This window comes from Triticum aestivum, chromosome 2D, assembly GCF_018294505.1.
Source record: "Triticum aestivum cultivar Chinese Spring chromosome 2D, IWGSC CS RefSeq v2.1, whole genome shotgun sequence".
In the NCBI taxonomy this organism is placed as follows: domain Eukaryota; kingdom Viridiplantae; phylum Streptophyta; class Magnoliopsida; order Poales; family Poaceae; genus Triticum; species Triticum aestivum.
In genome coordinates this window covers 374,980,240-374,993,792 of record NC_057799.1, presented here as the reverse complement: position 1 = coordinate 374,993,792, position 13,553 = coordinate 374,980,240, and the positions used below count along the sequence as shown (strand labels likewise).

Here is a 13,553-nt window from a genome sequence, read left to right as displayed (position 1 = left end):
AATTCCCCCTTGGTTTGGTGGATGGCCTCCCCGGTTTTCTGATTAAATTTTTAGCAGCGATGTAAGTGATGTTAATAAAGCTGACCAGAAGGCCTTTCATTAAAGAAAAAGCATCCGACCGGTACGAAAAAAAACAAGCATAACATCAAATTTATGCATCCCTGAGAAAAGATGTCTGCTAATCCTTTCTTAATCGTTTGGCAGCGCTCTTACCCGGCTCCTCGAAATAAAAGATCAGTATATTAGGAAAATCTTGGTAGGAGCAATCCATGCACATAGAAATAAGTTCTTCAATTTAAAATCATACAAACTCGCTTGATGCATTTGTGACTGTGCTACTTCGCGCACATAATACAGGTGTGTATACCGTGCACATAGATAAACGACTAGAGAAGCTATCTATAGCACACTAGATACTTTCTCATAATGCTGGAATCGGTAACAGTAGGTATGGTACTGGCACATGCGGCTTACGTGCTGACCTAACGAGCGGAGTGGTTGCGATGCATGCATTCGACGTAGGTACGATCGAGTACGTACGACTGCCGGCCACCCCGATCCGCATGCATGCACATGGATCAGAGCGACATCTTCCGGGGCTTCACCGTGGCCAGCAGCGGCTGGTTCATCACCACCGTGAACTCCACCTTATCCTTGAAGTCCACCGCCGGCTGCGACGGGTGCGCGCGCCACTCGAACTCCTGCAGCATCCGCGCCACCATCAGCGCGATGTGCGTCGTCCCCATGGCCAAGCCCGGGCAGATCCGCCGCCCCGCCCCGAACGGTATCATCCGGATGCCCGCGGACCCTGTCATGTCCGCGGTCTCGCCGCCGGTTAGGAACCTGTCCGGGTCGAACTCCGTCGGCCGGTCCCACAGCTTGGGGTCCTCCGAGATGGTCGGGAGGAAGATGTCCAGGTTCGCGTCCGTGGGCACGTCGTAGCCGGCGAGCTTGCTCCCAGGCTTGACGGCGGCGTGGGTGAGCGAAAAGTACGTGGGCGGGTGCTTCCGGAGGAGCTCCTTGACGAAGGCCTGGAGGTACGGCATGCTTTCGATGTCCTTGTCGTCGATTGGCCGGGCGTCGCCGACTTGCTGCATGATCTCCTCGTGGAGCCGGGCCTGGATGGACGGGTTGTCCACGACGCGCGCCATGGCCCACTCAATGGCAGTGGCCGTGGTGTCGGTGCCGCCGTTGATCAGCTCCGCGCACAGCGTGACCAGCTCGTCGTCTGCGCCTTCGCGGCCCTCGATATGGAGGTCGAGCAGCGAGTCGAGGTAAGAGAAGGGCGCAGCGACGTTGGGATCTGGCGGCGAGCTCTGCATGTCGCGGAGGATGGCGCGGCGGCGGTTGATGAGTGGGAGGAGCGTGTCGACCTGCTCGCGGCGAACGGCGAGCGCCCGGAGCTGCTTCCGCCAGAAGAAGGGGCGGAGGAACGGGAGGTAGTCGTCCATGCGCACGCCGACGGCGAGCAGCACGCGCTTCAAGACGGCGTCGATGTGCACGATGTGCTCCTCGTCCAGGTCGAGCAGGCCGAAGGTCATATCGAGCAGGATGCAGAAGACCGCGAAGCGCGCGTTGCGGAGCACCCACACGGAGGCCCCGTCGGCGGACGCCGCGGCCTCGGCGCGCATCCGCGCCACGAACCGATCCATGGCTCGAAGCCTCGCCGGGCGGAACTCCCGGAGGCGCGACGTGCTCAGCATCCCGGACACCATGTTCCGACGAAGCGACCGCCACTCGGCGCCGTACACGGCGGAGTTGACGGTGAACTTGTTGGAGGAGAAGATGTTGCGCGTGGTGTTCTCGGCGGGGCGGCTGGCGAACTCCGCGCCCTTCTCGACGAGCGCCTCGTGCACGAGCTCGGCGCTGCTGATGACGACGAGCGTGCGCACCCCCATCCGCAGCGTCAGGATGGGCCCGTACTCACGCCGGAGGTCGCGGATGTAGTGGATGAAGAGCTTCCCGGAGAAGGCGACCTGGAAGAGGTTCCCGACGATGGGCCACCCGGGCGGGCCGGGTGGGAGCCTCAGCCCCCGGTACTTGCGGTTGTACCTCGCCACAGCGACGGCCACGAATAAGGCCGCGGTAGCCACGGCGGCCGTGAAGGCGAGGCTGATCATGGAGGCCGCAGGCATTGCGCCGAGAAGGTTGGCAAGCGCCGGTTGTTGCTGTTGTTGTTGCATGGACATGGGCGCGATTAATGAAGTGCTCGACGAGATGGAGAGGCCCGGTGCGTGGCTATTTGAGTAGGATTTGAGTTTGTAGCAGATATTATAGGAAGGCCGGAGAGAGGACCGGAGTAAATGCGGGGTGGCAAATGTCGTTGGAGAATTCAATGACCTCATGAGGCGATTGGGCGCCTAGTTAGCCGACCGACCATGCTTGACTCGAGGAGCCTGAGTTGCTCGGTGCCGCGTCACGATGCTGCAATGCTCAGTTGCTCACACATACTAGTATACTTGGACACGTATACTTGGACCACATACAGAATGAAATAAGTTCAAAAATTTAAAACATATCTATATACATTCGATTTAGAAAAAAGTTAGACATCTTATGTTTGTGAATGGAGGGACTAACATTTTCCGTAATCATATGTCTACGTGCACCTATGAAAGATTTGAAGTAACAATTTAGCTGCATGTAAGTCGTCTGCAATTTTATTTTGGGCCAGTCGATTTTGTGTGCCATTGATCTTGCTTTACCATTCGTGTAGTTATTTTGTTCTGGTTGTGTTAAATATACTGACGACATATTTGGGCTAGTCAATTCTTAACGGGCTGAAGCACATTATCACGTGCGACCCAGCTTTCCCCTTTCTTCCTTTGTTTTTTTCCTTCTGGATTTCTCTTTTTTATCCCTTTCTGCCTTTATTTTTTCTTTTTCTTTATTAGTTGACATTTTATTATTTTTGCACTTTTTCTTTTATCCGCTTTAGTTTTCTTTATTAGTTGATTTTTAGTTTTCTGTTTTGTGTATTTTTGGATGTTGGGTAAGTGTAAATATATTCACACACATACTACACAATAAGTGCCAAAATTGCACTATTATATAATTAACCTTTGCATAAATAAAAAATCATAATTCTAGTGCAAATTGGTCTGCAAGTTTTTTTTCATTTTCTTTCTTCTTAAATAGTAATAATGTAATACCAATGCTATTCATTCATTCTTCCTTATAAAAATATATTATTTGAATTGGTTTATTTTTTTCTTTCTTCTTTGAAGGTAATACAAATGACACAAAACCATTCCTTCGTAGGAACCATACTTTTATGAAAATTCCACAATCATATGTTTATTCTTGCATATTTTCAAAAAGCGCACATTTTGTGTATATCTTGTGCAAATTTTTTAGTTATTTTTTTAGATTTTTTTCCCATTTTCTTAAAGGGTAATACCAGTGTCATTAATTCATTCCTTCTTAGGAAACTTAATTATTTTAATTTTGTAAATTGTGTGCACATTTTTTCAATATTTTTTATTTTCTTTGTTCTTAAAGGGTAATACCAATGCCACTAATTCATTTTTCGTTAGAAAACTTTATTATTGTGTTTTTATATTATTTATTATTTAAGAATAATACAATTCCACTAATTCATTCATTCAGGAAACTTACTTTTCCAAAATTCCACTATTATATTCTTATTTTTTTGCATATTATAAGAAACACATTTTTGTGTAAATTATGTGTAATCTTTTCATTATTTGTTTTTTATTTTCTTTCTTCTTAAAGGTTAATATCAATGCCACTAATTTAGTCTTCCTTAGAAACTACATTTTTTGTTCATGTTTCAGTTTTTGTCCCATTTTCTGACTTCTCTAAGGGTAATACTAATGTTACTAACTTATTCCTTTTTATCCGCTTTAGCAACAAAGCGCTCATCCCTTGCTTGTTCTTGTGCGCGCAAGGCGCTCAAGACGGTGATTCTTGCTTAAAAAAGGGCTAAAGCACTCCAGCTTTGAAGCTGGAGTTTGCAACTTCAAAACTATTAGGAAACTTATTTTTTCCTAAATGCCACCATTATATGCTTATAATTTTATATTATAAAAAAGCACAATTTCTATGTAAATTGTGTGCAAAGTTTGTCTTGTTTGTCTTTTTTTCATTTTCTTTCTTCTTAAAGGGTAATATCAATGCCATTAATTCATTCTTCTTTAGAAACTTTATTATTTTGTTTTTATTTCATATTTTTTTCATGAAGGCTAATACCAATAATGCTAATTCATTCCTTCTTGGGAAACTTACTTTTTCCGAAACTCGCTATTATATTCTTGTTCTTGCATATTATAAGAATTGCAATTTCTATGTAAATTGCGTGCAAATTTTGTCATTATTTTTTTATATTTTATAATAGGGTAATACCAATGCCACTAATTCATTTTTCCTTAAAAAACTTCATTATTTGTTCTGTTTTATTTTTAGTTCTATTTTCTTCCTTCCCTAAGGGTAATACAAATGCCGTTAGTTCATTCCGTCTTAGGAAACTACTTTTTTCCTGAAATTCCACTGTTACATGTTGAATCTTGCATATTATAAAAAAGTGCAATTTCTATGTAAATTATGCACAAATTTTGTATTTTTATTTTTTCTTAAAGGGTAATATCAGTGTCACTAATTCATTCTTCCTTAGTAATCTTTTTTTCTTTATTTTTTTTGTCTTGTGTCTTACTACGTATTGGGCCAGTTTCAGTTATGTTTCAAAGCAAGCCTAACTATCTCGTGGGTTTCTATTTTATGGTTGCAAAGGGCCGGTTTTCTATTTTATTTAGTATATGTCTTTGTTCATTGATGCTTACTTATTTTTTTATCGCCGGTTTTTCTCCAATATTTTTATGTGCCGCTCCATCGTTAGTCACCTTCTTGCGAAGCAGCTTCAGAAATTGTTGGTCCTGCAGCATGTGGCCAACGTCTCATGTATGCCCTCTGCTTCAGCCTCCTCCCCATGTTCAGCCTCGTCATCATAGCCAACCTCTCCATCCTGTCTGGCCTGATCATGATCCATCCCTTGTTATTCATTTCCTGCTTCATCATAATTTACGTCGCCAACATCCTCCTCTCCGCGATGTGTCCACTGTGTTTAATTCTTCATGAAACCATACATTTGCAGATGAGCCTCCACTTCACAAGAATTGATCGTATAGCGATACATGTTTTCACATTTATAACATGGACAACATAACTCCGAGCCCTTGCTTCATGTGTTTCAAAGGAAACACTAAGAACCCTTTTATACTTCGGTCTATTATGTCTCTTAATCCCTAACATGCATTATCTAAGGAAGAAAGTTAAAACCAATGTACATTAATGGATATGACTCATAGAAATTTTTGGCATGACCTTTGCTAATAAATGACACAATTGTGTTTTCCACAAATTTGTCAAGATGATGAAGAGTCGACATTTGTCAAAACATTGGCCACTCATGCATATATAACTAAAAATGCATCCAACCACACTATGTCGGATTCAGGGTTCCGCAGACCCTTGAGAGGTTCGAACTCTGGGGTGCGTGCGAAGAACTCGTCCTCCCCAGTCTGCCTACTCGCTAATCTCACTGCCTAGTTCGATGAACTGGATGTAGAAGGGACACATCAGTTTATCCTGGTTCGGGCCACCTTGCGGTGTAATACCCTACTCCAGCTTTGTGGTGGATTGCCTCGAGGGGCTGAGGATGAACTAGTACAACGGTAGAACAGCCTCGGGAGGTGAGGTATTCTTGTGCTCGATGACCTGGTGGGTGTGGGGATGATCTGAATGATCCGCCCCCTCTATTGTGGTGGCTAAGTCCTATTTATAGTGGCCTTGGTCCTCTTCCCAAATGCAAGGCGGGAAGGGATCCTGTCGTGGAATTGTCATGGCAGACGTCCTAGTGAAAGGACTTAGTTGTGGAGCCATGGCGACGAGGTTAACTTAAAGGGGTTAAACGGGACAAAGGACACGAGGAGTTTATACTGGTTTGGCCCCTTGCGGTGAAGGTAAAGGCCTAATCCAGTTTGACGTGGTATTGCTAGGGTTTCAATTACCAGGGAGCGAATACGCTTTGCCTGGCTTTCGATCTGTTGTTTCTTGCTCTAAGCCGCTGTCGGGTCGTCCCCTTATATACACGGTTTGACGCCCTGCAGCCTACAGAGTCCTGGCCGGCTCATACAAAACGTGTCCGGCTCGGTGACTTATCTTACATGCCTTACAATACAAGTTTACATATACATGGCGGTTTACACTTACGAGCCTTAAACCGCCTTCATGTTGGGCCCTTTAACAAGCCTGTCTTATGAACCGCCATCTTCGTTATACTCTTGGGCTTCATTTAGATGAACCGCCATTGGGATAACCCGGCCCCTCCTGGGCAGGTCATACCCGATAGTCATATCCCCAACATTAGGCCACAGGTTGATTTGAACTTGTTCATGTCAATCTTCAACACTTAGAAAAAATCCTTCTTCATCTTCCTGTGTTATCTGTAACCCGCCATGACGTCATCTCCTGAAATTGCGGTAACCGACCGTGACGTCACCTGTTATTAATATTACATATGGCCCAAATCTTAATAAATCTTTTCCTTTACTGAACCTCCAAAAATCGAGGCGTCCACGCCGTCACATATCCATTTTCTTGTCTCCTCGATTCCCGCGCATGCCACTTATCCTTCCAGCATTATAAATAGGGCCATGAGGCCTCTTTTCACTCTCCCCTTTGCCTTCTCGCCTTCTTCTTCCTCCTCGCAACGCTCCAGCATGCCCGAGCTCCGCCGCCGTTGACCTTCGTCCCCTGCTTCGACTCCGGCGGCTGCATCACCCTGAACGGACCAGAACCCTGCGACACTCCTCTGCTGTTCATCAGTGTCGGTAAACCCTCACCTTTTCTCTTTAATAGATCTATCTTAGGGTTTCCCTGTTCGTCGGTGTTCATCACCGTTCTTCCTTCTCCTTCTTAGATTGCCTAATTTTGATCTGAAGACGATATAAACCTTGCGCGGTAGCAGTTTTAGCACTTATTTTGCAATACCATAATATAATCCCATCTAGGCATTTCCATTTTTCTGCCGCCGCTACCTTAGGTTTAGATTTTATTTCATTTTTCTGAACAGCTACAGATCCAATCTCATAGCTTCAATCTGTGAAACCTGTTTGTCCCAATACTAAGTAAAATTTGCTCTTGTCAGATCTCGAACACATATCAAGTTCACATGATTACTTGCAACATGATTTCTCCCGTGACGTCAAGAACAAAAGTAACTACTCACAAATGATAATCATGCTCAAGATCATAGGGGTATTAAATAGCATATTGGATCTGAACATGTAATCTTCCACCAAATAAACCATATAGTAATCAACTACAAGATGTAATCAACACTACTAGTCACCCACAAGCACCAATCTATAGTTCCGGTAACAAGATTGAATACAAGAGATGAACTAGGGTTTGAGATGAGATGGTGTTGTTGAACATGTTGATGGAGATTGCCCTCCCCAAGATGGGAGAGTTGTTTGTGATGATGATGACGATGATTTCCCCCTCCGGGAGGGAAGTTCCCCTGGCGGAATCGCTCCGCCGGAGGGCAAAAGTGCTCCTGCCCAAGTTCCGCCTCGAGATGGCGGCGCTCCGTCCCGAAAGCCTTCCTCTTATTTTTTCTAGGTAAAAATGACTTATATACCAGAAGATGGGCACCGGAGGTGGGCCGAGGAGGCCACAACCCACCAGGGCGCGCCTGGGGGCCCTAGCACGCCCAGGTGGGTTGTGCCCACCTGGTGGCCCCCTCTGGTGGTTATTTGCTCCAATAATTATTAAATAATCCATAAAAAATCTCCTGAAGTTTCAGCTTGTTTGGAGTTGTGCAGAATAGGTGGCCTGACGTAGCTTTTCCAGGTCCAGATTTCCAGCTGCCGGAATTCTCCCTCTTGGTGTGTTCCTTGCAAATTATGAGAGAAAAGGCATTAGAATTACTCCAGAAAGCACTATTATGGATAAAAACATCATAAATAACAGTAAGAAAACATGATGCAAAATGGACGTATCAACTCCCCCAAGCTTAGACCTCGCTTGTCCTCAAGCGAAAACCGAAATCGAAAAACATGTCCACATGCTTTGAGAGAGAGGTGTCGATAAAAACAAAATACGGACATAGAAGCATCATGTTGATTATTATAACATCAACAAATTTAAACATAAGACTTTTATCATAGAATTTTTATCATATACTTCTCATGAATAAGTAATAGTTCATCACACAATCAAAGTATAAAGCAAAAACTCTATTAGAAGCCAACAAACTATGTTCTCAGTCAACTTTGCAACTACAATTCATCATCTTTTCGGGAAGAGTCACGTGTCGGAGCCTTTAGGCAAGTCTACATACTCAACCATCATATAGTCTTCTATGATTGCTAACACTCACCGCGTACCCATGAGCAAAACGTTTCAACCGGACACATAGAAAGATAGGGGCTTATAGTTTCGCCTCCCAACATACTCACCTCAAGGGTGATGTCAACAATAATAACTCATGCTATCTATATTCAACTAGACATATGTGCCTAGATCTTTCCTCACCACATGATGCTTGCCAAAGGAGAAAAATAAAAAGGAATAGAAGGAAATCTTTGACTCTTTGCATAAAAGTAAATACATAAAAGTAAAAGATAGGCCCTTCGGAGAGGGAAGCAGCAGTTGCCATGCGCTTATTTGTTTGCATGCTCAATCCCTTAGTGCAAGAGAACGTCACATTGTATTGCCCCTTAAGATGACAACCTTTATTATGCAGACTGTCGCTTTTATTCTTTGTCATCCAAGTTCGTACAACGCTCAATTTTCTCTTACACTAAATGATCTCACACTTTTAGAAGCAATTTTTATTGCCTTTTTGCATCGATGAAAACTTACTTGAGGGATCTTGCTCAATCCCTAGGTAGGTATGTGGACACTTGAAAAAGATTTGGGGTTAAGGGTTTTTGGATGCACAAGTAGTATCTCTACTTAGTGCAGAATTTTTGGCTAGCAAAGATAGGGGGCAAGCATCACATGTTAAAGGATCTATGACAATATGACTTCTATGTGAATATAAACAAACATAAACCATTAAGTTGTCTTCCTTGCCCAATGTCAACAATTTTGGGATATAATATTTTGATGAGGGCTCACAATCACAAAAGATTTCTAGGATATTATATTTATATGTGAATCTTCTCTTCCCTTATTAATTCTTTCATGAGTTGCATCATTGACTAATGCTATGTTTGTCAATCTCTAATGAAATTTCCTACTTATACTTTTCCTTATGTGGTGCTATCACCTACCATAGGATTAGTATATGATTTTATTGATTTATTTACTTTCTCTCATTTGTTCCCTTTCTCTTTTTCTTTCTTTCTTATTTCTTTTCTTTATTTGCAACAAGAAAGTAAAGAAAGCAAAAACTCAAACTAAACTTTATTATATAACTTGCACACGTAGTGGCGGAGCCAGAACTTTTGTGGAGCCTGGGCAAGTTGAGCCTAAGTGTATAATCTAGAAATCAAAATCCGGGTATTCGAATACACAACATATAATATAGCACCGAACTTCTGAACCACAAATTGAAATTAGTAATCAAGTGAAAACATAAACATAATAATACCACAAATTTTAATTTTTAAGTGAACAAATATATAATATATCAATATCCCTTTCATTGACCAAATAAAGTTGAGACTTGACAACACAAGATATATAACCAGACTTGCATAGAGGCAAACTCGTCATGTTCCCTACAAAAGTAAATCTATCCATACCAGATGCCACCGGATGTCATTGCGAAATTTCTTCCACCACAATCAAAAGCATCTCTCGGTTGTTCATTTTTTCCAGAAGAAAGACATATAACCAGTGTTGCATAGAGGCAAACTGGCGATGTTGTCAAAGTCCTAAAAGGCACTACAAGACAAAAAATGGATTTGTAATGAAAGAAATTTAGTTGTGAGATGTGAATATATTAAAATAGAAAACGTGCAATAATAGAGATGGTGGGATGGAACATACCGACAGTGCACTAAATAAAATCATGAGGCAAATGCCCTTTCCGAGTCTTCATTGCAGTAAATTTTCAAATAATGTCCTTATCATCAACTGACTTGAATAACTCCCGCCTGGTGTAACATATCATCAAGTCGTTGAGCCATTCATTATTGATCTTGCTACACACTTTATTCTTGATAATCGTCATTGCTGAAAAAGCTCTATCAACAGATGTCGTGGACACCGGCAATATCAAAGCCAACTCCATAAGTTTGTATACCAATGGAAATACCAAATAAGAAAATTAAGTTAGTTGTTACACAACACAAGTAAGAAAATGAGCTACAATTTCGCACATTACAGAACTACTTGCATCTATTTTGCATAGTACGGAACTACTTGCATCAACTAGAACTACATGTTCATACAATATTTCTCTAATCATGAATTCATGATCACCCCAACGAATTTTTCTTCCCAAATTAATTTAAGCCCTAACCCCTAACCCCGACCTTGAACTCTCATAGCATACGCTGCATATGTATAATTAGCTCGAACAGTACCATGCATCACCTGATCAACCCCTTGCCCCGATCAATTATTCAGAGTTTCACACTTCAGAGATGAGGAATGCCTAGCCCTAATTACGAGAGATTTCTTACCAAAAGAAGCTGAAGCTGAAGCCGGAAGAGAGGAAGGAGGGGCTGATTGGACGACCGGACCAGTAGACTGCCTGGGAGCCTCGCGTCCGCTCCCCGCTGACCATGCGTCTAGCCGTCTAGGGCTCAGCCTCAAGGCCTGCCGCCACCACCAGCCCCTTCCGTCGCTCAGTCCCTGCGCTCGCGAAAAGACAGGAGGGAGTTGGAGCGATCGATTCTCGCCCCCGCGTTGTCTTTTTTTTCAGTTCAGCCTGGGCTACAGTTGCCTAGTTGGGCTATGAGTCTCTGAAAAACGAAGGCCCAATGTTTTTTGCCCGGGTAAATAGCAAGTTAGCGATCAGTTTTACCCCTTGTTGGTATAGCGATCGCTGTTTTTAAGACACAGCGAGCCCGGGCAAGTGCCTAGGGTCGCTGGGCGGTGGCTCCGCCACTGTGCACACGATTACAAGGATAGATCACTAAGCAAACTCTCAAAGAAGAAAGGATCGAACTAAACTTTTATTCATTCTAAAGCAAAAGATTAAACTAAGATAAGTAAAAGCAAAAAGATAGAGGGATGATACGATACCGTGGCACCTCCCCCAAGCTTGGCGGAAGCCAAGGGGAGTGCCCATACCCGATACTTAGTTCTCCTTCGGTGGTGAAGAAGAAGAAGTCTTGTCCTCAGATTTCCATGGTAGTGGTCCACCATCATAAGAGGAAGAGTGAGTCTCACGGGTCCTGCAACTAGCAGCCAAACTCATACCTTTAAACCTCGCCTCATATTCAAAAATTTGGTTCTGAAGGTCGTAGATCTGGCTTTGGAGGAAGTTGATTTGCTCGTTCAGGGTGAAGATGATGTCCTTCATGGGATTGCTCTCCACCTTGAGATCACGGGAGAGGTTCGTGATCATAGGGTGATTGGTGTTGAGTCCACGCTCCACCATCCCCTTGCACCGGAAGACGTCTTGCTCCACAGCTTCAAGCCTGTCCTCCACGGTTCCCGTCCCCTTGGGACATGGCACATTGCGGAGATGAAGCAACCCCTCATGCATCTGGATGACCTGAGGGTGCTGCACCACCTCCCGCAGATATGGGTTGATGACGTTCTTGAAGAACTTGTCCTTGGAGGAGCTTGAAGAGGCCATGTAGATGGGATCTGACAGAAAATAGCAAGGAAAAAGAGAACAGAGGATTTCTCCGCGATACGGTGGTTAACAGGTTCGGGAAGTATATATAGATTTTTTTATCTTGGAGGACAAGTACATGGAAGAAAAATGGAGTACGGGAGGTGTCCCGGGTGTCTTGTGCCCACCAGGGGACGCTTCCTGGAAGTTTCTATATTTCCAAAATTCTAAAATATTCCAAAACTGATAAAAAATATTTTTGCGGATTTTTCGGAGTTCGTTTACTTATCGTATCACGTACCTCCTTATTTTCACGATTCTGGAGTGTTCCGGAAGGACTCTTTTGTGTGTTCTTCCGGTGTCAAAGTTTGGATAATATTACTTTCAACATTAATAGAGATACCTGAGATATAATGCTTTATTCGTTGCCCATTGACAACCTTCGGGTTAGTACCTTAGGAATTATTTATTTTGATGGCTCTAGACCGGTAAACCTCCTCGATGACATATGGGCCTTCCCATTTTGAGGGGAGCTTTCCTGCAAAAAATCTAGAGTTGTACAAAAGAACATATTCTCCGACTTTAAAGTCACGCTTTTGGATTCTTTTGTCATGCCATCTTTTAACATTTTCTTTGAATAACTTTGCATTTTCATAAGCTTGGGTTCTCCATTCATCTAATGAGCTAATATCAAATAACCTCTTTTCACCAGCAAGTTTGAAATCATAGTTGAGTTCTTTAACTTCCCAATATGCTTTATGTTCTAACTCAAGAGGCAAATGACAAGCTTTTCCATAAACCATTTTATAAGGAGACATACCCATAGGATTTTTATATGCTATTCTATAAGCCCAAAGTGCATCATCTAATTTCTTAGACCAATTCTTCCTGGACCGATTGACGGTCTTTTGCAAAAATATTTTTATTTCTCTATTGCTAAGTTCAACTTGACCACTAGACTGAGGATGATAGGGTGATGCAATTCTATGGTTAACATCATACCCGGCAAGCATTTTAGGGAAAGCACCATGAATAAAGTGTGAACCACCATCAGTCATTAAATATCTAGGGACTCCAAACCTTGGGAAAATAACTTCCTTTAGCATTTTAATAGAGTTGTTGTGATCAGCACTACTGGTTGGAATAGCTTCTACCCATTTAGTAACATAATCAACAACAACCAAAATATGTGTACCCATTAGAGGAAGGAAAAGGTCCCATGGAATCAAATCCCCAAACATCAAATGGTTCAACAGAAAGTGAATAATTCATAGGCATTTCTTGACGCTTACCGATATTACCTATTCTTTGACATTCATTACAAGATGAGACGTAGTTACGGGCATCCTTGAAGAGAGTAGGCCAATAAAATCTAGACTGCAATACCTTATGAGCAGTTATATCTCCAGCATGATGCCCTCCATAAGCCTCAGAGTGACATTTCCGTAGGATTTGTCCCTGTTCATGCTCAGGTACACAACGTCTAATAATACCATCGACTCCTTCTTTATAAAGATGTGGGTCATCCCAAAAGTAGTGTCTTAAATCATAGAAGAATTTTTTTCTTTTGTTGGTAAGTAAAGCTAGGTGGTAAATATTTAGCAACAATGTAATTAACATAGTCAGAATACCAATGAGTACTATTAGCAACATTTATTGCAGCTAACTGCTCATCAGGAAAACTATCATCAATAGGTAGTGGGTCATCAAGCACATTTTCAAGCCTAGACAAGTTATCAGCTACGGGGTTCTCAGCTCCTTTTCTATCAATGATATGTAAATCAAATTCTTG

At 42.9% G+C, this 13,553-nt stretch overlaps 1 protein-coding gene across 1 annotated transcript; it reads right to left on the bottom strand.

The window, feature by feature from the left end:
• Positions 1-270: 270 nt before the first annotated feature.
• Positions 271-2,264, bottom strand: LOC123053223 (cytochrome P450 77A4). The gene has a single exon (XM_044476664.1). The coding sequence runs from the start codon at positions 2,187-2,189 to the stop codon at positions 579-581; it is 1,611 nt and encodes a 536-aa protein (XP_044332599.1). The 5' UTR covers positions 2,190-2,264; the 3' UTR covers positions 271-578.
• Positions 2,265-13,553: the final 11,289 nt, after the last annotated feature.